This window comes from Aulonocara sp. 'chitande type north' Nkhata Bay, linkage group LG1 (assembly GCF_057382095.1).
Source record: "Aulonocara sp. 'chitande type north' Nkhata Bay isolate Kocher_YH1m ecotype deep benthic linkage group LG1, A_spYH_male_GT1.1, whole genome shotgun sequence".
Lineage (NCBI taxonomy): Eukaryota > Metazoa > Chordata > Actinopteri > Cichliformes > Cichlidae > Aulonocara > Aulonocara sp. 'chitande type north' Nkhata Bay.
In genome coordinates, this window is record NC_141344.1 from 12,528,449 (window position 1) to 12,552,109 (window position 23,661).

The 23,661-nt window shown below is 40.7% G+C and overlaps 1 protein-coding gene across 1 annotated transcript in view; it reads right to left on the reverse strand.

The window, feature by feature from the left end:
* Window positions 1-23,661, reverse strand: part of LOC147338752 (RNA polymerase II elongation factor ELL-like) — a 39,555-nt gene that overhangs the window by 6,407 nt on the left and 9,487 nt on the right. The window contains exons 3-11 of the mRNA XM_086273212.1: window positions 10,357-10,484; window positions 8,245-8,408; window positions 5,555-5,799; window positions 2,723-2,847; window positions 2,177-2,279; window positions 1,476-1,962; window positions 794-845; window positions 226-397; window positions 86-130 (exon numbers count right to left, since the gene is read on the reverse strand). Coding sequence (XP_086129338.1) covers window positions 86-130; window positions 226-397; window positions 794-845; window positions 1,476-1,962; window positions 2,177-2,279; window positions 2,723-2,847; window positions 5,555-5,799; window positions 8,245-8,408; window positions 10,357-10,484 — 1,521 coding nt within the window. The remainder of the gene's footprint in view (window positions 1-85; window positions 131-225; window positions 398-793; window positions 846-1,475; window positions 1,963-2,176; window positions 2,280-2,722; window positions 2,848-5,554; window positions 5,800-8,244; window positions 8,409-10,356; window positions 10,485-23,661) is intronic.

Genomic DNA, 23,661 nt, shown 5'->3' on the forward strand with positions numbered 1-23,661 from the left:
AAAAGAGGAGCAATAGGTGATAAATCTGAAATAAATCTCAAATATGTGAACTACAAGAAAAACGACTTCAATGTGTCTGACTTACCTTGCGATACTTGTTGTACTTTTCTAGTATTTGGTCTTCCATTGTCTAAATGGTACAAAACACAAAGTTGTTAATATTAGTTTCCACATAGAGACTAACAGTCCAAACTGAGCACTTGCATATCTGCATATATCATGTACCTTATATTCTTGAGTACCAGGGGACAGGCTCTTGATTTTAGAGCCCAGCTGAATGAACATGTGAGTTATGGTGGCAATCCGGGAATGGAGGTCTTTGTACTCATCATACTCAGCGCAGAAATCCTCCTGGTACTGCTCACGTTGCTCTAAACTTGTTATGGGGCTGTATTTTCTATAAGTAGACACAGAAACATAGTGTGTGATAATGTAAAGACCACCACAGAAGATAGAAATAATCTTATGCAACATTGAGCCTTCAAGAGACTCTCTTCCATATGAATTCTTTCCTAGAGATACAATCACAATATTTTTTGTGCAAATTTCTAAACTGCCCATTTCCCTAATTTCGTTTACTTCTTGTGTAGTACCTCTTTCTGCCACGAGATGGTAGCACAAGCCTACAATGTCATCCTACACAGTTTGTTCTTGAATCCTTGTCATCTACTTCATTGAATCACCTTGTTGTTGAATTGTGCTATACAAATAAACTTGCCTTGCCTTGCCTAAACAAAAGCAAAAGATTCTAGCAGGTCATCAAAAAATAACTTGAAAACATGTTCAGACTTACAGCACATAATCTGGCTTCTCCTCAGAAACCACAGTATTTGTTATGTCAGGATCTGGAGCAAGAACGTAAGAAAAAGAAAATATCATTAGCTGCAGTCGAATCAGTACAGTCATCCATGTGGATCTTTGCCATTGTCTGAATATTAAGCAATATGTTTTTTATTTTGCTAAAAGCCACAGTGTGTCTGTGTGTGTGTTCATCTCTGCCTCTGTTCAGACTAGCTAAGAGCCTGTGGGTGTCAGGAGACCTCTAGGCTTAGAGACCCAAGCTGTTGTTGAGTCAGTCAGCCACATAACACACTGAGGACTCAAGAGGGGGAGCTTCAGGAAGCACATACAGTCATGAGATAATACTGTGCTGATACAGCACTGGGTTGCAAGGGGGGACTTCACATGCACTCACCTGCCCATTTATTAGGTACATCTGTTTAACTTTTTGCTAATACGATTATCCAGTTGGGTTTAAATGGACGAAACAGCGCCAGTGCCAAAATAAACGAAGTAGTTTAATTTAACACGAGAGGCAGCAATGAAGAAGGGGCATTTAAATCCAGCTGACAGGAATTTGGGGGAATGTTGGATGAAAAAGCAAAACTACAATCACTGACTTAATGATCTGGAAAACATTACAAGATGTTTTTTAGTTTTGTTTTTTTTAATACACAGGGGAAAAAAGGCCTTACTGTCAAGTTTGTCTGGATTCTTCTCGAGCTCATTATTCGTCTTTAACCAGTCAGTCCTATGGTCGTCTTTAAATTTCTCGCGCTCCTTGTCCTTGTGCTTTTTCGATTTCTTCTTTCTGTGCTGGCTGTTGGCGAGCTGTGGCTGAGCGCAGTTGGAGTCACGCTGGGTTGGCTGGAGGCTGCTTACTTTGGGTTCTTGCTCCCTGGTCTCTGAAACAGGCGTGTCAGAAGTGCTAGATAGTTTGTGCATTAGAGGAAAGGAATTATGGCTCCCTGGTAAACCATTTTGGTTATCAGTATGGTTATCTGTCCTTTGAAACTCAGTCTTTGTGTGGAAACTTGGGTTAAGGGAAGGTGTTGCATCATTGTGTCCTCCTTTATTGTTTAAGAGTCCGTTTACAGCTGGCTGCTGTTGTAACCTCTGGTCTGTGAGTTTTTGTCTCTTAGCTGCTAGTCTTTCCTGTGAGTCAAAAGGCACAGGGCGTTTCTAGGGAAACAGACAGGGAAAAACAAAAAATACATCTCTGAAACATTTTCATACAAACTTCATGAATAAACTTTAATTCCAGCAGACAAAGGTAAAGACTAGAGGGCAAAGGGCACACATTTACACTGACGTAAAGAAGCAACATCCGTTCAAAACCACATCAACCACTTTCACACATACTGAAAGGTAAATGGAGAACAATACAGCCATTTACCACTGCAAGATTTTTTGCTATGCTTTGATCCTCTGACGTCCTTAGTACTGATGGGTTTGGTTGAGGATTTCGCGACTGGTTGCCAATATGTGGCTGCAACTTCCTATCAAACAGAAAGAGAGAAAAAAAGCAATCAGACACAACCAAAGCACCTTTGGGAATTTCATAAACACCTAGTCTTGCTGGTTTACAGAAGCCCGAATATGGCCGAGCTTAAAGGTGGAAAAGATTCTCTGTATAGCAAGGACACACAAGGTCTGCCTCTGAGGGCTGACTATACAGAAACACGTGGGAATGAAAGAAGATGTGCAGGAGACCTTACTTTTCTAATGCGGCGAATAACAAGTGCAAAATGAAGTTTCAATGATTCAGTCATCATCTTGTTATTTATGAGCTAACACCAGTACCACCGGGGAATTAATACATAAGATATATCGGGCATAAAAGTGAAAGGGCACGTTTACGTACAGCACGTTACACAAAAACAAGCTGTTTAATGAGAGCGCATAACTTGCATCCATCTGGGACCCCCTGCCTCTAGCCCACCTGGCCAGCAGCCGGCTGACAAGCTGCTTCTCCTCCTCGTTGTAGCCTGGCCAGTCTCTCTGCACATGCCTGTAGAAGTCATCTCTCAGTGAGTAGCTGCTGTCTTTGGGGTTCAATTTGGCCACCTAAAGAAATATCACACAACACACAATGTTAATTCAAATTCCTATTAAAGTTAGAAAAAATGTTATTTATTAGTTACTCCATGCCAAATGGTGAATTTTAATGTGACATTCACCGTTTTTTTTAGCTCCGTTTTTAGTCTCCACCGGCCCCAGAGGAAAGCATCTGCTTTAATAGCAGTTAAATATTGCCATATGTTCAACAGTTAGTCATCAAATTTGTTTGCCAGAAAGTGGTTAGAAAGTAGGGAATAAGAGGTTATTTTTTCCTGGATGACGCACACATTTCTACTTCTTAATTAAGACAGAATTTAAGTCATTGTATTTTGGCTAAAAATCTCAGTCATACAGACTCTGGCTGTTACTGTTAGGAAGGTTGGAGCCCTTTCTGACCAGGCATATGCCTCATTTAATGTCCTCATGTAACAAATCTCTCAGACACACTTCTTTCATCTGATCAGTCATGTAAAAGTGAGGAACATCCTTTCTCAGGAAAAGTAGCCAACACCTTTATTTCTTTTAAGCCTTTTGCAGAGAATACAAAGCTGCTGCCTTCAATCTGTTGTGGCGACAGGATTCTGCCATTCAAACACACCCACTGCAGTGACAGAAAGCACCATGCAGATGATTGGAATAAAAGATGAGGGTTTTTTCTTGGTCACAAGAGTAGCCAAGTCATAAGTGCCTTAACCTTGGATTCATGATAGCTGTGGTTGCAAAAACACTTTTAGTCATACAGAATCTCAGTGCTGACCTCTAAATGCTTTCCTCGTGGATTTATGGGTTCAATCACTCATTTTGAATCATATCGGATGAAACATTATGTCCATTTTACATATTTTAGTCATTCTAGCTGTCAAAAAAAAGGAAAAAGGAAAAAAAAGGAGTATAATCCAGGATGTGGTCAACTGGTATTGACTTGTGATTGAGAAGCCATTAGCAATGAATGCCGACTGGATTCATACAAATCCAGTCCACAGATTACAACAAAAACATCAAAAAGGGTTAAAAATTATCTTTGTGGTATTTTTTAATCCTTAAAATATACCAAACCTCTTTTTTTTATTTTTAACATGTCCTCACATATGTAATAGCAATCGATATCAACGTGTCTTATATTCCGCCTACTAATTTGTCAGTAAGTTGGGCTTCTTGCAAACTTGTTTCGATTGGGATAATAAAATATGAAATGGTAGAAAAATAAATAAAAAGACTACTCAGAAACTTAAAAACACAAAAGCCGCCACCACCTGGATCCATTATGTGCTAAACCCGGAACATCCACATTCCTGAAAAGCAACAACACCTTCTCAGCGTTTCCGTTTCCATCCGAGCGTCCCAGATTTTTTCCCCTCACATTCTCTAAAGACGTCTATCTTTCTGAAGCCTCCAGACAGAGGAGTCTGCCCAATAGCAAACAATCTCTGAAGACACAATTACAGCAGCGACCTAATTACTCCTATGCAGTGAGACAAGAACCACATGCGTGTACAGACATCAACTAGCAGAAGGCCTGCAAAACACACAAACAAACATCACTTAGGAATAACTCAAAAATATTTACAGGAAAGCAAAAGAAACTTCTTAAAATTAGATCCCGGCTTTGATTAAAGCACAAACGGTGCTGGTCTCTGTCAGCACACACATTACCACAGATCTGTGTTGTTCAGAGCTTTTAAGTGCCTTTCAGACACTCTGACAGTGTCAAAATGTATTGTTGGTTTTTTTTTAATGTTAAATATAGTAGGGAAACACACTTGATTTTCACAATGTGATATTAGTTGAATGTCAGGCAATGGCCATATATAATGTGCAAAAACAGAGCCAACACAAGCACATTTGCTTGGCTGGAAATGTAAATCACTGTTGTCTTGGTATAATGTGCAAAACCATAGCGTGTTTTTTAAAGTTTTATATAATGACAATTAGGGGTGTTTAAGGATGTTCAGGGAGTATAATGTACAAAGTCTACATTTGAAAAAAAATATATGCATGAGATGCTGCGCTAGGCATGCGTGTGTGCCAAGCAGCAACCGGTGCAAACATGTTTACATGATGATTAAGGGAAAGAAATGTTTGTTTCTACACTCATTTTCCCCCTTTGGGACAATCTGTTGGAGTTATGCATTTTCAAGGTCATGATGGCTTTAAGTAAAAACCATACACTGTATATAAAAGATGGAAGTAACCACCGCATCATTGTTTACTGGTTATTGAAACCACCAGCTGTCCGGGGCGATCGTGGCTCAAGAGCTGGGAGTTCGCCTTGTAATTGGAAGGTTGCCGGTTCGAGCCCCGGCTTGGACAGTCTCGGTTGTTGTGTCCTTGGGCAAGACACTTCACCCGTTGCCGCCTGGTGGTGGTCAGAGGGAACTCTAAACCCTGCTGTTGGAGCTTTTTAGAGCATTTTAATGAACAAACAGTATGGCCTCCTGTGTGGTACGCATTATCCACGTTTATACTTCAGTTATGGTGAGTCAACTTGTATTATACTAGTATTGTACTACAAATTATATCTTTGTCTGAACAGTGCATCCACAGAGTTAATGGGTGCAGCTTTCTTACCCAGAAATCCCCTTTTGGATCCAGAAAACCAACATGATGACACTGCAGTGGCTAAATCCATCTTTTTTTACACTCTGTGGCCTCTGCATGGATGCAATTGCTTCAGCTTTTGTACATTTTGTCTACAAACAGTGTTTCTAAGTACCTCCTCCAGTATGGCACCCAGCTCGGCCTTATCTTTGGGGCTTGCTCTTTCTCTTTCCAGCCACAGCAGCAGCTCTGGTTTTCTGTAGGGTTTGAGAGCCAGCAGGTGGACGATGCGATCCTTCAGGGGCTTCTGCATTGAGGTCGCCATACTGCCATTCCTCCGGTTATTGACAGAGTACTTGGAGAAGCTGCTATCTGAGGCAGGGAGTGGGCCTGGCCTCTTCTGGTACTTGACACATTTACCTGAACACAAAGTAAAAGAACAAGATCTACGATGATGTATCAGTCCGCCTGTGATTTAGGATGGATTAACTTAGATGACATTACCTCAAAAGATACACACATTATGTTAATGAATCAAATCAACATCTAATTATAAATACTTTGTATGCCTCAAGGAGCGGGCTTATAAAAAGCAGGATATTTCACATTTTATTGCAGGTGGCAAAACAGAAGCCTGTTTTGTATCAAGCAGTTTTGAGAACTACCTGAAGAGCTCCTCGTTGAACTTCATACTCTCCTTTCTTTCCATCTGTTTGCATTCATATTGCTTATAGAAAAGCTGAATCACTGTATTAACCAGCCAGTGGCCAGGAATGCAACATTAACTTTGTTTTTCTTGTATTGCTGTTTTAGCCTCTTGAGTTTTCTCAATATTTTTTGCCTTCTTGTGGATTGCGCTAATCAGCTTCACAAGTGTTTACTTGACATTGTTTTATATTTTGCCGTCCAGTTATAGACAGAATGGATTTTAGTGTTGGTGTTTGCATGTTGCATGTTTATTTTTTTGGCTATAGTTAAGAGTTATTGGTTACTTGACTCATGTTTTACCAAGGTTAATACTATTTGTATTGCTACTATACCAATCACAGTACACCTACATCTCTCAAAAGGTCCTCTTATGCTGGTAAACCTATAACCTGATAACCTTTTCTGTGTTAGGAGCTAAAAATGTAGTTCTGAGAACAACAGTTTTCTCCAGTTGATGCAGTAATTGAATTCAGTCTACATACAATATAGCACAAGGAAAACACCAGGTGCATGCCTTTGAGATCGGATTGCAGTGCAGTTTTGTTCTGTTCTTTGCATGGCTTTGAATCACAATTTAGTCTGCCAGGGGTCTTTTATGTTTTAAAATTGGCCAGATTATCTATCATCATTCTTTGTCTGATTTCCTGTCTTTACTCCTTACCTGCTCTATGTAGCTTAATTCATATTTTATTAAAAGAAAAAAGAAAAGAAAAGAAAAAAAGGAAACAAGGGGAAAAAGACAAGAAAATACAACTATGCAATTTTAAGCAGGGATACACTTCTGGGACAATTCTGAAATACTTTGTGGGTCATCCTGTGGAATTACAAGCACCGTCTTACTGGGGTCAGAATGTAACACAGCCACGCCTGGTGGATTCCTGAGGTTAGAGAGAGAGAACCCCAGCAATCAGACAATCTCCTATGCAAGCTGGCGACTGTGGGAAGAAAGAGCTCCCTTTTTACAGGAAGGAATCTCCAGCAGAACAAGGCTCAGGAAGGTACAAGGAGAAAAGAATCTTAAGGCAGTGAGATCTGAGATAAAATAAACAGATTTAAAAAAAAGTGATGAACACTTTACTCGAGATATCATCTGAAACCTGCTATTTATAGATCAGACTTGCAGCTACTTGTCCTTAGATGTAAAGATGCCATTGATTATCGCTTGTATCTCCAGTGAAGACAGATGGGGCATGTTAGAGCAGTGAAAGCTACGTCTCTCTGTGCTAATCCCATTACGGGTTAATCTGCGCTTTGCAGGTCAGTGACAGGAAAAGAAAAAGTAAGTCCAACAGATAACTTCATGCATATGTACTTCTGTTAGTCATTTATCATGATGAAAATAAGGAGAATTATGTTATAATGTCATGGGGATTTATGGTGTGCCAGATACGTGCTTGATAGGGTTTGGCTTTCTTCCTAATAAATTCTGTGAGAGTTACAATTTATACTGCTTTGTCATGTTCACCTTAAGATCTGATGTTACACAATCCATGCAGTAATCTGGTTTAAACCAACTACAGTTGCAGCTTCCCTGGAGCTTCAGCACTGACATGGGGGTCCAGGACAGAGCCAAGAAAAAGTTTTGCATAACCGCAGCAAAGTTTAGCGAACAGGGAAAAAACACAGAAGGTAGCTTTCAGGTCATAGTTAGTAAAACCTGCACGTCCCATACAGCTCTCATTCTGCAATAATCTTTGTTTTAGAGACATGGCTCCATTAACTATACTTTTCAGTTGTATTAATGGTAAGGGCCTGGCAGTGAATCGAAACTCCCTGAAATTAAAGTTTAAAGACAGTTTCTGACTTTGAACAATGACAAACATTAAATATCGGAGAAAAGGCTTAGCTTTTGTCTTGGTATAACCAAAAATACGGCCTACGCATGTGGTTTCATCGCACATCAAAAACAGGAAAGTATCTGGTTTTTAGCTTCAAGCAATAAATAAAGGAATATTTTTCAAGGCAAATATTCCTTTTACTTTTATTGGTGCTATTATATTTCTATTTGGGTTTTTATACAGCCTCTTTTGTATCCACATCCAAATTGCTGATCCCTCTCCAACTAAAAAGCTATTTGGCCCTTCCACATGAAAATCTGCAGATGTATCATCTTCGATTTCGGTTTTCCTGCCACAGAAGCCTTTTGCTTAATCTTACTTGGATGTGTTGCTCCAGGTTTGATCTCAATGGCAGAGCGGCTCCAACTGTCCTTCTCCACCTGCGACATCCTCTCGCGGGTCATCTGGTAGGAATCATCGGTGGCACACACAGTGATCTTGTCCTGGATGCTGCCCTGACCTTCCAGCTGTTCGCGGCCGTCACTACAAAATAAAAAACAACCAGCTGTTGAACTTCACGGCATTCTGCTGCTTTTTAAAAACATCCTTTAAGTTATCTCAAAGCAGGATGGCAGCGCAGAACCTTTGCAGCAGAAAGTGACTTTGTGGCGGAATCTGGCTAAACCTGTGGTTGCTGTATGTTATGTCACTGTCTAGATTTAGCTCTGCAGCCTGTGACATGTGAGAAAGGCTATATATCTTGGTTCAGAGCAGGACAGACCATGTAGAAAAACCGCCAGGATTAACTTGGCTCCTGTCGGCATGCTTGCAAAACAAGAATCATCTTGGCCAAAAGTAAAAAGTTAAAATAAGAACCTGAGCTCCATTAATGGAGCAAATAAATCAGAGATTTACAGAGCTGCCAAAATCCAACAAACAAACAAAAACAGAACAAAAAAAAAAAAAAAAAAAAAAGTAGCAATTCCTGCTAATTTGAGACATTTTCACTATACAATAACATAAGTGACCAATGGCCACTCTTTCACTCTGTCCTCCAAATATCAAAACAAATGCAGGGGGCAACGGGAGCAAGATATTGCTGTCATGCTGATGTGCCGTTTCTCTTGGCTGCAGTAACTGGCTGAAATGAAAGCTAGTTAAAGTTCAGGCCACAATTAGCCATCTGGCACCAAGAAGCCGCAACAGAGCATAACCTTTAGTTTCCAAGCATATCCACTCCATAAATAAAGCAACGCGGGTCTCAGTAATGAGCGGTTCGGCCCAGAAATTTACAGGAAATTACAAGTGCCCCATGGTCTGTACGGTAAGATGCAAGCAAACAGTCTCTTCTGATTTGCGAGCATAGGGAGACAGTGTCTTCTGAGGTTATGAGCCACTACAAGAGGATCAGACCACTTACACATCTGGAAGCTCAAAAGTGTACTTTGCAAAATTCTCCACAAATGATGCACAAGCAATACGCAATCCTTCTTCATAACCATTTATGACCCACTGGAAGTGGGTAGTGGTGTACTTTGTTTGCATTTTCTTCTACATTTGGAACATTTTTGGGCCGCAACCTTCAGACAATACGTGGATGCCAGTAGCCATGTATGCAGGCAACCAGCTATCAGACTGAAGGGGGCTGAAAATGTGGATTCAGCAAAAAACAGTATTATAAATCTTCCAGACTGAATCTGAGGCTGGCCTTCACCCAACCAGCCTAAATTGTTGATGCAATGCAAGATGGATCTTGGTTTAAACATTTTTGCAATCCTTTATTTTTCTTTTAGTTTCTTGTTCTTAGCTGATAAGAGGGTTAAAAGTTGGATAAGTTGTCCTTACAGAGAAGCTCTTTTGCATACTTTTGTTGTAATAAGTGATTATTTGAGTTGTTGCCTTCATATCAACCCAAAGCAGTCTAATCATTCTCCTCTGACCTCAACAAGCATTTTCATCCAGAGAATTGCCGATCTCTGCATATTTTATTTTTCTGACCAGTCTCTGTAAATCCTAAAGATAGTTGCGCTTAAATCAGCTTTCTTCCCCATTCTGGTGGTCTGTTTGAACTTCAGTTTACATGCCTAAATGTACTGAGCTGTGGCCATGTGATTGGCTGGTATGTGGGTATGAAGTTTGTGTGTACATCTATTTGGTCTTTATAAGTGATAATAACCAACATAAATGTTAGCAGCATATTTTAAGTCTGCAAGTGGTTCACTGGGGTTGTGTGTGTGTGTGTTCTGGCAAATTCGGTCAGGCATATTGAGCGAGAACTTTTGGCTGCGCTTATCCAGAGAAGAATAGCCAAGTTTGAAGCTTTAACAAAGAGTTCTTTTTTTTTATTGAAAATATTTGCCAAAATTCTTTGCTGATTAATGTAACGGGGAAAAAGGGATTTTTGATTAGTCTTCCATGGTGCTCAAAGTTGGATCTTGATTCAGTGGCGATAATAGTACTCGACTTGTGAAAACAAGTTTCGGATTCATACCTCGACACATACTGATGGATGCAGTCAAAGCTGGCCTGTGGCTGGTCTTTGCTGTCGCTGGACAAGTAAAAGGAAAAGACACGGAGGGCAGAAGGAGACTCTGCAGTGGGAGCTGGGATCTTGATGTACTGTGGAGAAAACAGAGGAAAAGATTTTTATTTTAGCAGATGCAAATAATAACAAAGTCGAATGAATGACCAAGTTGCATAAGCGTGTTAAACGCACCCACAAAACGATAATAAATGTATTCCAGGTTTTCCTGCCAGCTGATTTTGTCCTTAAAACAGCTTATGTAAATATTGTGTGAGCGCATTACCCCGCAAAGTAAAAGAATGGTTTTATTGTTTCATTTGACTGCCAGCTAGTTGCTTTAACTTATCATTTTCCTAAGAGATTAAGCGTTTTTGATCACATTTCAAACTGTCAACTCATTGCAGGGAAAAGCAATTATCTACTCAGCACAATTTTAGGCAAGCTGATGCCAGATGCATTTAAGCCAAGAACACGGGACCATCCAAAGTAAAGGTTTCTGCAATCACCATAAATCAGTGAAGTTTTTATTTTCACAACACAATGCCACAGAAATAAGACTAAGTAACATGCACAATAATGCATAATACCACCAAAGGGAATTTACTTTATTTCATCAACAATTTTACCCAACAGGATGTTAAATGGACAAAAAGCAGACTGAGACTTTGGTTTGTGTGCAAAAGTGAACCCCCCCCACCCCAAAAAACAAAACAAAACAAAAAAAAAAAAAACCCTATACTGTGCACTGGCTGCCCAGCACAGCAGAGCAGACACATGCAGATAGCATGGTTTCTACAGGAAAGGGAACAACGGTGAAGTTTACCATGAGGAGGATGGGAGGAGGATAAATAAAAACATTAAAAATAGCACACAGAAAATTGGTGCTTTGTGTATTTTGACTTCTCCTGTGCGACAGGGGCTAAGCTAAAACCTCCAAAGGGAGGTGCCCAGGAGACATCCTAACCAGATCACAGAACCACCTCAACTGACTCCTTTTTAGCAGTACTCAGCCACATGATAGGATGTGGTTCTGTGTAGAAACTACGGACAACCAACGTACTGCCACATGGTGATCTTGAGGAAAAGGTTCCTTTATCTTGTTCCACCACCACAACACAAATTAGAATTTCATTTATTCACTGTAGAGCTTACATTAAACTCAAACATTCAGTGACTGAAATTGGAAACATGACAGTACGCCAAATCCCTTTGGGGTTGGGTCAGGAAGAGGACCTGACATTAAAAAAATAAATTAAAATAACAATATTTGTTGCTACCTGCTGTGGCGACCCCTTATGCAAATAATGGAGCGGCTCAAAGTAAGGCAAGGCAAGTTTATTTATATAGCACAATTCAACAGCAAGGTGATTCAAAGTGCTTAGTTTCTACATTACGTTACACACAATGATAAGTCATTAAAACAATTAAAATTCAAACTGGAAGTAACAGCTCTCGCTCCTTTGAGCACCCCCATATTAAATTGGCAAAAATGGTGCAAAATTCAGCAAAATCAACATGGTGGGCTTCCTGTTGGATCTGGAACGCAAGTCGTTTTTTTACTGAACTTTACTGAATTTTATTTTATTTAATTTTGTAGGCGGTGCTATGGTTCTATTTACAGATTTCGTTCCTCAAGCATGTGTAGCTCTTCAAAAATGCAATTCATTTTTATAAACAACAAACAGAGCAATTTCATTAGCACCTTCATACTGTTTGTTCCCCCCTAAAAATCACACTCATGTGTGCACAGTAGTGTCCTACTGCACACAGGTTGGAAAACGCATACTGAAACCAGGCGACATGTCAAAGTCTGTTAGAGAAGAAATCTGCCAACGCAATGTGATGATTATCTCTGGGGTAAAATGTGAGAGATGAATAAAAACAAAAAAACAAAAACACTACAGTTGCTTGAGAACAAACGCTTGGACTATGACAAATGAGCTGTGGAGAAATACTGCATTAAAATGACAAGGTTTACACACCTTTTAGAAAAAACACAAACATCACTCGCTTCATTTTTTTGTTTTGTTTTCGTAGCATTTCAACACAGTCTCGCATGTACAATGAATCACACACACACAGTTTCTCTCAGAGGTTTTAGACACTTTGTACTGCTCTGTAACTTTAAATAAATCTCCTTGGGTAAGCAGTGTTTTTAAGAGTCCGCTCCACTGAGGCGTCCATAAGATCTCCTGGCAGACTCAGTGGAGCGCAGCAGAGCCAAGGCTGCAACCTCCAGGGCAGACCAATGCATGTGAGTGTACACACACACACACACACACACACACACACACACACTTGGAAAAGGGAGCATGAGAAAAAAGTTAGGATCAACGTTGATTTGACCACAGAAAAAGATGTAATTGTAGGTCTGTGAGCAAAGTCCTGAAATATTTACTTTCATTTATGGGAAATTTGTAGAAGTTTTTTTTTTTTTTTTGAGGGGGCATATGAGTGAGTAAAGGCCACTTCATCAGCTACAGGAAATACAGTGACTGAGTTGAGTCTCAGAGTTCAGAAGACATCCACATTGTCATCGCAGTCTCCTAACAGTGGCCAGGGGGGGGATCAGCAGTTTCATATCGGCCCATTCTTCATGCTGCTGGCAGCTGTGGCGTCCTTTTGGGTTGGGAAGCAGCTTAAAGTGCAGATATCACGGGGGATTTCCTCTGTTTTCTCCTTTTCTGTCTCCTCACTACATGACTCTGGTTTCATTCAGAACACAATGTGCAGTCCCTGCTCAGATTTTTCCAGCTCCAAGTGTGGACGTGACACAGATGCTCGGGCTTGGGCATTAGCACTGAACGGCACAAACACATACCACAGAATGTAGTTTCTAAGTTACTTAAGCTGAATATAATCTAAATAAAGAATCAGACTCTAAAATAGAACTTATGATTGGTATGCATGCCCTGTTAGAAATTACTTTGTTTTCATTAGGTATATATTTACATTTAAATGGCAGCAATTACACAACTTTAGGAGCCAAAAATGATCACGCTGGTATGAGATCCCTCAGTTTTCCATTAAACTCACATTCTCACATCTCTGCCTTTATTGACACTTTTGCACTTTGCACATGTTCAAATGCGCATTAATGCAAATATCCAAGCAGCCAATCACATGGCAGCATTTCAATGCATTTAAGCTCAAAGTTCAAAATATTAAGAACCATTTATTTATCCCAATTAATGGATGATCAAATTGTTTATTTTGAACGTCACCGAAGTGTCAGACTGCCACACTTTGTAAAAGCAGTAACTTATTTTTGGCAATTCTGACATTTTTAAACCATTTTTCTTGTTTCTTGCTTTTCCCCCACCACTATTTGATATTAACTGCTCATGTTTTTAATTTAAAGCTTCGATTAGCTCAACAAAAGATTAACTCCTTTATGTTTCACCTGGGTGGAAAACAGTTTCTATTGCTTGCCCCCTCTATATACAGAGATACAAATGTTGAGTGCATTTTGGATAAATTAGCAAGTATAATATGGTCTCATGTGAAGAGCTGAAGGTGAGGAACTGATGATAATATATTGTTTATATATCAGTTTTTAAAAATCAAAAGTCTCTACATATCTAGAATGAAGACATATGCTATGTTTTACGTGTGTACCACTTTAAAGAAACAACAAGAGCCTCATAGGCTATTAAACCGAACAAAACTAATACTGTTATAGGGAATTCTGATCTACTCTCATTCAGCTGTGTGGCCCATTACCTCTGTGTATTTGCCTTTAAGTCACCTCAGATGTTTTGCAAGTGTGCAACAAAGAACAGACATTGGGTCTCTTTTCTTATCAGCCTGCTGCACATGTCTCTACTTGCAGGCTTTCATCACAGGAATTTATACAACCTATATTTAGCTTAACTCGGATGGGACAGAGCAGTTTACATGTAGCTACACAGGTGGATCTCAGTTCCTGAAAAAGTTGTGTTTCTAATTCAGCCTTTGCTGAACTGTGTAATGTTTTTCTGAGATAGTCCTGCAAGTTAACACTGGATGTCTCATTGTTTATAAGAAAATGGAATACAAAAACATGTTGATTACACAGGGGAGAAGACCAAAAGCATTCCCCCCCCACCATAAGACATTTCTGTTAATGATTCATAAGGCGATGCCTGCATTTTCTTCAAAGCAAAAAAACAAAACAGAACAGAACAGAACAGCAATAAAGTTTAAAGTCTTGCAAGTTAAACAACCACATTAGGCACACAAATAAAAATGCTGATTTACATACAGATGTCACTGCAATCACTAACGCTTAGTGCATCTCTGTCAGTCCAAATCATTTTACACCTACAGCTTATTTCACGCAACAACCACTTAAGCTGCAAAACCAGAGAAGCAGCCATTAAATAAGAGCTCATGTTTCATCTGAAAAAGCAGAGAAACAGTCTGAGACAAGCAAGGGGAAAAAAAATCTATTAGTTGATCAAACAGAAAAGCACTCATAAACTGTTTTGAGAAATATAATTATTATATTTACATCTAAAAGTAAAATCACAATTACAAAAAAGTAACTGAACAAACAAACAAACTGTGCTGCCCAGTAAGACTCAGAGTAAGACTCAGAGCACACTAGATTATTATAGTGTATTATAGTGTGTTGGGGACCATGACCTGTCTCATCATGATCCACTCATGTACAGTGGGGCAAAAAAGTATTTAGTCAGCCACCGATTGTGCAAGTTCCCCCACCAAAAATGATGACAGAGGTCAGTAATTTGCACCAGAGGTACACTTCAACTGTGAGAGACAGAATGTGAAAAAAAAAAATCCATGAATCCACATGGTAGGATTTGTAAAGAATTTATTCGTAAATTAGGGTGGAAAATAAGTATTTGGTCAATAACAAAAATACAACTCAATACTTTGTAACATAACCTTTGTTGGCAATAACAGAGGTCAAACGTTTACTATAGGTCTTTACCAGGTTTGCACACACAGTAGCTGGTATTTTGGCCCATTCCTCCATGCAGATCTTCTCGAGAGCAGTGATGTTTTGGGGCTGTCGCCGAGCAACACGGACTTTCAACTCCTGCCACAGATTTTCTATGGGGTTGAGGTCTGGAGACTGGCTAGGCCACTCCAGGACTTTCAAATGCTTCTTACGGAGCCACTCCTTTGTTGCCCGGGCGGTGTGTTTTGGATCATTGTCATGTTGGAAGACCCAGCCTCGTTTCATCTTCAGAGTTCTCACTGATGGAAGGAGGTTTTGGCTCAAAATCTCACGATACATGGCCCCATTCATTCTGTCCTTAACACAGATCAGTCGTCCTGTCCCCTTGGCAGAAAAACAGCCCCATAGCATGATGTTTCCACCCCCATGCTTCACAGTAGGTATGGTGTTCTTGGGATGCAACTCAATATTCTTCTTCCTCCAAACACGACGAGTTGAGTTTATACCAAAAAGTTCTACTTTGGTTTCATCTGACCACATGACATTCTCCCAGTCCTCTGCTGTATCATCCATGTGCTCTCTGGCAAACTTCAGACGGGCCTGGACATGCACTGGCTTCAGCAGCAGAACACGTCTGGCACTGCGGGATTTGATTCCCTGCCGTTGTAGTGTGTTACTGATGGTGACCTTTGTTACTTTGGTCCCAGCTCTCTGCAGGTCATTCACCAGGTCCCCCCGTGTGGTTCTGGGATCTTTGCTCACCGTTCTCATGATCATTTTGACCCCACGGGATGAGATCTTGCGTGGAGCCCCAGATCGAGGGAGATTATCAGTGGTCTTGTATGTCTTCCATTTTCTGATGATTGCTCCCACAGTTGATTTTTTCACACCAAGCTGCTTGCCTATTGTAGATTCACTCTTCCCAGTCTGGTGCAGGTCTACAATACTTTTCCTGGTGTCCTTCGAAAGCTCTTTGGTCTTGGCCATGGCGGAGTTTGGAGTCTGACTGTTTGAGGCTGTGGACAGGTGTCTTTTATACAGATGATGAGTTCAAACAGGTGCCATTCATACAGGTAACGAGTGGGGGACAGAAAAGCTTCTTACAGAAGACGTTACAGGTCTGTGAGAGCCAGAGATTTTCCTTGTTTGAGGTGACCAAATACTTATTTTCCACCCTAATTTACGAATAAATTCTTTACAAATCCTACCATGTGGATTCATGGATTTTTTTTTCACATTCTGTCTCTCACAGTTGAAGTGTACCTCTGGTGCAAATTACTGACCTCTGTCATCATTTTAAGTGGGGGAACTTGCACAATCGGTGGATGACTAAATATTTTTTTGCCCCACTGTATATTGTTTATTTCTTCTTTTGTCGCTCATATATTGTGTGTTTTACATTGCTGTGCTTGAGAGACACCGTCGACCAGAACCAAAATCCTACTATGTGTTTGCACATATATTTGACCAATAAATGCGATTCTGATTCTCTGCATCACCTCCTGCAACTCTAGTTAGAGACTTCTGGATAACATCTGGATGTGGATAGCATCTATTCTATCTATTACACACGATAGCTAAACATTAGTCAAACAAATACAAACATTAGTAATTCTGATACTGTAAATCTGATATCTGTACTTCTTTGTCACTCTTAACATGAAAAAGTAAAATTGTATTATTGGTATTAAAGTCTTAAATTAAACCTTCAGAGGTACTCTGTTAGCGTGCTAACAAGCTTAACTAAACTTAAGAACACAGAAAATACTATGCTAAATATTAGCACACGTAACAGGAAATTTATACTTGTGTTAAATGTATGACTTTGGTCATTCGTAACCAAAAACACCCCAGAAACACTACAACATAACTTATGCCGTAACCTGATGTGCACCTCCCTGGAAATGTAACTACACATAGGGTTAACACAGCTCAGAGCTGTTTTGATTGGCCTGTTCAGTACTGTCTAATACTCCTGTGCAGCTACTTTTTCACTGCAGGTTTTGGATTTAATCAGTGACAAAATAATCATCATAGCTTCAATATAATAACTCACTGCTGTCAGCAAATTTCTAGAGGGAGATGCAAAAACTTTCAGAATGGATGTGAGATAATGTACGAAGGAGTCGAAAACCCAGAGGGACAAATGATTGCCTGAATATTCTTTGAAAATTTAAAATGCTAACCACAACAAAGAGAAGCATTCAAAGATGGAAAAAGTCCCCACGTTTTAATTGTATGTGGGTGGTACCACATATGAAACATCGGGACATTGCCAGAAGATAATTAACATATAAAACACCACGTAAAAGCATCAAAGCTGGTAATAGCGTTGGCCATTCATGAAAGTTAGGTTGAAGCCTCTACAATGATTCAGCGCCTAAATCTAAGTCAGTCATAAGCCCGTACATTACTGAGCTGCTAGTGTTGACTGAAGAAGACAAGGAAGAATCAATAAGGAAAAAAAGAAATCAACATCCCACAAAGAGGAAAGGGTTTAAAGTCTGCCTCCAATGGGCTACTGACTGGGAAAAAAATGGATCTCCCTGTTGAAGCTCAGTCTGGGGGGAGTTTTTTTTCTCCTCGTCTTTTCTCATGTTGTGCATTTTCCATTGTTGTTCAGTTCCGGGTCGCTGCTCGTGCGGCTGACCGGCCAGCTACCTAGCCTGACCGGTCTCCCCAATGTGATGTTTGTGTATTGTATGTACGGTCGGCAAGGTCAGTCTCTTATTTGCCCCTTGGGGATAAATAAAGTCTTCTGACTCTGTGTTATCATGAGACACGTTTACATCTCTAAACATTGGCCCCACCCACGAGCTTCAGCTTAACAGCAAACCATTATGTCAAAGCCCCCAACTCAAGGAAACCTCTGATCAACAGTCCTTCAGACAGGGCATCACACAGCAGATCTCTGTCAGCTTAGAGACCAATGTAACGTTGGATTCACCAAGAAAACAAGACGCAAACATCGTTCTGCTAATTGTGTTAGTTCATGATACATTTTGTTTGATCGTAATTTAATCACCTGACTCTTAAAAGCCCATATATGCAAATGACATAATGAAATAATGAAGTATTTAAAGTCATAAAGTTAAAGTACCACTCTGTGAATACATAGACAGCCCTCACTGCAGGAGGGGAGACCAGATCACCTCCTCGCTAATTAGCACACAAAACCCCTGAACGACCGATTTAAGCTACTTTCTTGACCTGTGGAGAACATTCTCCAACCCACTGCGATCTGCATATTCAACCTGAAACTCAACCACCTTAGAATCACCTAATATGCATGTCTTTGGACTTTGGGAGGAAGTTGGAGCACCTGGAGAGAACATGCAAACTGCACACAGAAAGCCCCAAAGTGGATTCAAGCCCAGGGCCCTCTCGCTGCGAGGTGACAGTCCTAACCACCCGGAACTAAATTTGTAGTTTTGCCATTTCAATATATTTTATCAACAGAAAACATTTTCTGTCTTATTGCATAATAAAAACTCAAAATAAACACAGAAACATGGTGTTCATGTGAGTTAGACGGTGATGAGTCGTGCTGCTTGATTTGAATATGACTTCCAATGTAATCTGACTTTCACGTGAAGCCTGATAAGCATTCATGGGTGATATGTGACAGCAGGAAGGTGACTAAGCACCACACTTCACAGGACAGAAGAAATTATACTGGTGGTATTTTTAAAAAAACAAAAAACAAACTAAAAATCTGCACATTAACTTTTCTTTTTTTAGCAGCATATGTTTTTGTCAGCTTACAGCTGAGTTCACACATAAAACTTTGCAAATGTAAGACACTTCTAGGTGAAAATTAGAAGTCTGTAATTGCCAAGAGCATCCACTTTTGGATGCTGCCGCTTCTTCAGTCAGGAGTTCATTACAGGATGTTTTCACAGTAACTTTCAATAATTTATGGACTGTTGTGCTGCGTGCCGTCACAAGACTACAGCTGTCACAGATGCCCCGTCACGCAGTGCACGTAGGAGCAGTAGCTGGCCGCTCCACAGGCAGACATCTAGATCCCCACCGTCCAAACTACAACAATCACTCTTGTTCCCAGCCACTGGGGCCCATGCCAAAGCCAAGCGTATTCTCTTGAGAGACAAACACTGCAAATCAAACCCAGAGAGGCGCTCGAACAAAAGGACTGGGCACTTTAAGAGTTCAACTGACCGTGAATAATGAAATATTTATTGTCTTCCTCTGAAGTGAAATATTCAAAGAATCTGTGGGGTTGCTTCTGATCTTTGTGCTTTTTAAATGAGGCAAAAAGAAAACCAGATTAACCAAACAGGGCGCAAGTAATCAGGACGGTTAGGTATTCTACAAATATTAACAAAGGTCTCGTCTTAAGAAATTTTTGTAATAAAAATTGCTTTGAAAGAGACTTCTGACCTCAGTAATGCTCGGTGACCCCAGAGGCCACAAGGCAAAGAGGCAAAGCAAGCAGAGCCTGAATCTGACAAATGTTTCTGTTATCCCAAATCGAGAGATAACAGAACTCATCATTCTTTTTTATTGTAAGTTAGACAGTTGGGCAGCCTTGTTCCAGTTTCTGCCTTTTCACTAATTCCCCCACCATCAAATATTATGCCTCTCCTAAATCGGGTCTGTGGTACAAAGTCCAAATGTCAGTCTGTGTCTCATCATTGTCATAGGTTTCACCATTCGTTTCCTTTGAGCTTTTCCGTTTCATCCGTGTTCTTCAACTGTTAACGATTTAAAATCAGGTTAAAATGGTCGTAAAAGGTGCCATTTTCCCAACTAAAATGTGCAAGCTCATAGGAAAGAGACATCAGTCAATCAAATCTAAATCTGCCTAATTAAATAAAGACACCTGTGTGATCACACCAGCCCATCAAATAAGAAACCCAACATTGCCACGCAGTGATAAATGAGCACCGAGTTTAACTGCAGTGTTCACTTTAATGTAATTTTCTGGATCTCAGTTTCTGCACCAAGAGTAGGTCACTCCCTTTATTGCACACACAAATCCATTCCCTCAGGCCTCCAACAGTTTTAATCATGATCTTTCCATATTTATCATGTTACATATTAGGCCGAATAAATGAGCAGACATTTAAACTTTCACCCCCTTGGACTGTGTAAGGGAACGCAGCAGCAGTTTAAGGCTTGGGAAATCTATACTTGGATTTCTCTCGGTTTCTTGAATGTTGAGCTGAATGCCACATCTGTGCAAACAAACGAAAAAAATAAATAAATAGAAGTACATATTTTATGTTTACACAAAATTTTGCATTTGTACACCTCCATACAAGCTGCAACTTGTTGCTGAAGAGTATTGTGCTACTCACTATCCCATTATAATCTATAATGCAACTTCATGTACAGATGGTCAAATCCTGGCAAGAATTAAATTTGTTTAATGAGTTTTAGGACAAAATACTGTCAGATAATGAGACAGCAGTTGTATTTTCAGGTTCATGTGACGGGAAACAAACAAGGAGAATAAAGAGAGACATCTTGCACGTAGCACACAGCAGGAAATAATCCACTTCAAAAGCATTCAAGCTACATGCTTCGTGTGGTTTAGGCCACAGGCAGTATAAAAGATGTACGTGGCCTCCGTGATGGCACTCACTGGTTTTGTACTACAGATTTTCAAGTCTCCGTTATTTTAAACGAAGCGTGGAGTGCAAACACCAACATTGGCAGGCTTGGTTAAAAAACCGCATTCGCAAACTGCAGCACAATCCAGTGAGCACAACAGTCCAACAGCTGGGTGTAACATACAGATAGATATCTGCTAATTACTGCGGAAAACAAGACTGAAAATAACCCCCCCACTACAATTTAATTCACCAAAACTGAAGCGCAAAGCTTTTGCCTGGTCTCTACTATAAAACAAGTCATTAGTCATAAAATCCATTAAACCCCCCTATAGAGTAATCTATAGAGGCTAAAGCTGTTCCTTAAACTGGGATGTAAACGTGCCTTTTAACGCTGTACAGTCGGGCTTTTTCAGTCTGTGGGGTTCGACTCACTTTTGAAGCCAGACCTGCCACATAGCAGCAAGCTGACATAGCAGGTGAACTACGGTGGTGTTGTGACGCAGTTCTGATTTATTTTAAATGAAATGTTGTCAACCCAACCCTACATACTCCAAGAGCCCTTTACCTCGGAAAGTATTCATAGTAGGATGGCTGCAGTCACCCGTGCTATCCTTACACGTGTTTCACTGGACATTAAAGGGTGGGAGGTTAAGAACTGGCAGGTTAAGGTCTATTCATCTAATCAGACTTTTGCATTGTTGCATACAGATGATGAGTAATGTCTAGAGAAGTTCACGGCTTCAGTGCATGTGTAACTATAGTCTAAGCACATCATAATGACTGGGTTAGGTGCGACTGACAGACTGTTTCACCAATGACGGGCACGTGAGCGGGATTTATGGCTCCGTGCGCTGTCTGGCTCGGTCCAGTTTACAGATTCAGACTTGCTTGATCACTAAAGCATCCATGCAATCTTTTTTTGTTTAATTCTTAAAAAAACCCTAGCAATAACTCTTACCCACCATAGTTAGGTATACAACGAGCTACACCCTAATTTTATTCAAAATGAGTTATCCTTCGAGGTTGATCCCACCTAACGCAGTAAATACACTGTACTTCAGCTGAAGGCAAACAATAGTTTATGAGTAAGTACCCCTGCCTCCACAATGCCAGCTTTTTATTTTTCCCCACACCGTCTGTTTCTGAGTTTTAGACCACAGCTGAGAGATAACGCTGCCATAAATTGCATGACTTGGAAGCTCAGAAGTGTGTGGGCAGATCTTTGAAAAGTGGCTGTCTTTACATACTGCTCCGAGAGCAGAATGAGTGCAAATGTACATCCTCACAAGTCCGCATTTGCAAGATTTCAAACCTCAAAAACAAGCTGATGCACCAGGGACACTGACAATGTTTGCAGACATTGGACAGCTTCTTTCCAGCATATCTAAACATTGAATCTTAGTTTGTAAAGCTTGCACAATCTTGCAAAACCTCCATTTTAATTAGACAGAGTTTCAAAACTGAACAACTTTCATCCCAGACAAAGCCACTCACTTGCACACACAAGATTTTTAATTTCTACCTGAAAAATAGTCCCCATGCAACCCACAGCTGTTCCTGAAGGAAAAGAATCAGCTGCTGGGTTTTTGACACAGTAAAAGTTGAGTCTGTCAGCCTCTGTGGTGACTGTATCTTAATGAGCCACAGTTCACTCTCTACTGTCATAAATGTCTCCACACGTTGAAGGTGCAGGACGGGAAAGGCTCATTTTCCTGGCTTTATCAAACTATAAAGTCAATTGAACAAAAACTGTGAGAGACTGCTGTCGGTGCACAGGGCTTATGTTTCCTGCTAGCTTTTGGTTGAATGTGGGGTCTGGGTGTAGATCTCATGCAGTCTATTGTTTCCACATCCTCTGCAGCCTGAGTAATGGCCTTCTGAAAACAGGCCGTCTTTTGTCCTGGCCTCCCCGGCTCCAGAGTGAGATGCCATGGCACTGCTTCCCTTTCTGGTTGATAGGAGGAGGAGAAGGTGGAGGAGGGAGTGAAACCTGTCGCCACCACCACTGTCTGTTATCAGCAGGAGGCAAGTCACTCTGAACTGGTTGCTAATGCAAACTGTGCATGTGTGTCTGTGCTAATCCAGCATGAGCAAAGAGGCTCAGCTCCAGCTCGTCTCACCGGGGCGTAATCAGCATTACTGCCACTCATAAGGGTGAAGGGGGAGAAAGGCCAAAGTGTAGCTATCAGCCAAACATCTCCACCACTGGTTTAAAGACAGACACACACACACGCTCAGACAGCCAGCCAACCACCACCCTCATCCTCACCACACTTCAGTAAACACTACTTCTCATCATCTCATCGCAAACAAAAGGGCCGAATCGTTCCCAGGGCCACAAGTTGACACATGCCATTTAAGACAAGTCCCCTCCACAATGGAGGACAGAGATACAAAACACAATGTGTGTCTGTGTTTCAGGCTGCTTGGAGGAGAGGGGGCAGGGGGTGGCAGAGCCGAAGAGAAACATACAAAGAGAGAAACCAGTGATTTTGAGTGTTTTTATGCAGGCGTGCGTTTATGATCCCACAGTCAATCAGTCAATGCTTGGAGCTATACTGTGTCTTCTCTCTTGCCGAGTTCCACATGCCGACACTGCGTGATTAATGTGGCTGCCATGAGTGGGAGACAGTGCATGTAATCAAGCCCCAGCCTGTAATCACCCTCCATTCCTTTTCATTTGCAGTTTCACAGAGGGGCAGAGCTGCTGCCAGACCTGCAAGCTCCAGCACTGGGGCGGAAGAGGCCGATATGAAGGAAAAGGAGGAAGTGGTGCTGCGCCACAAG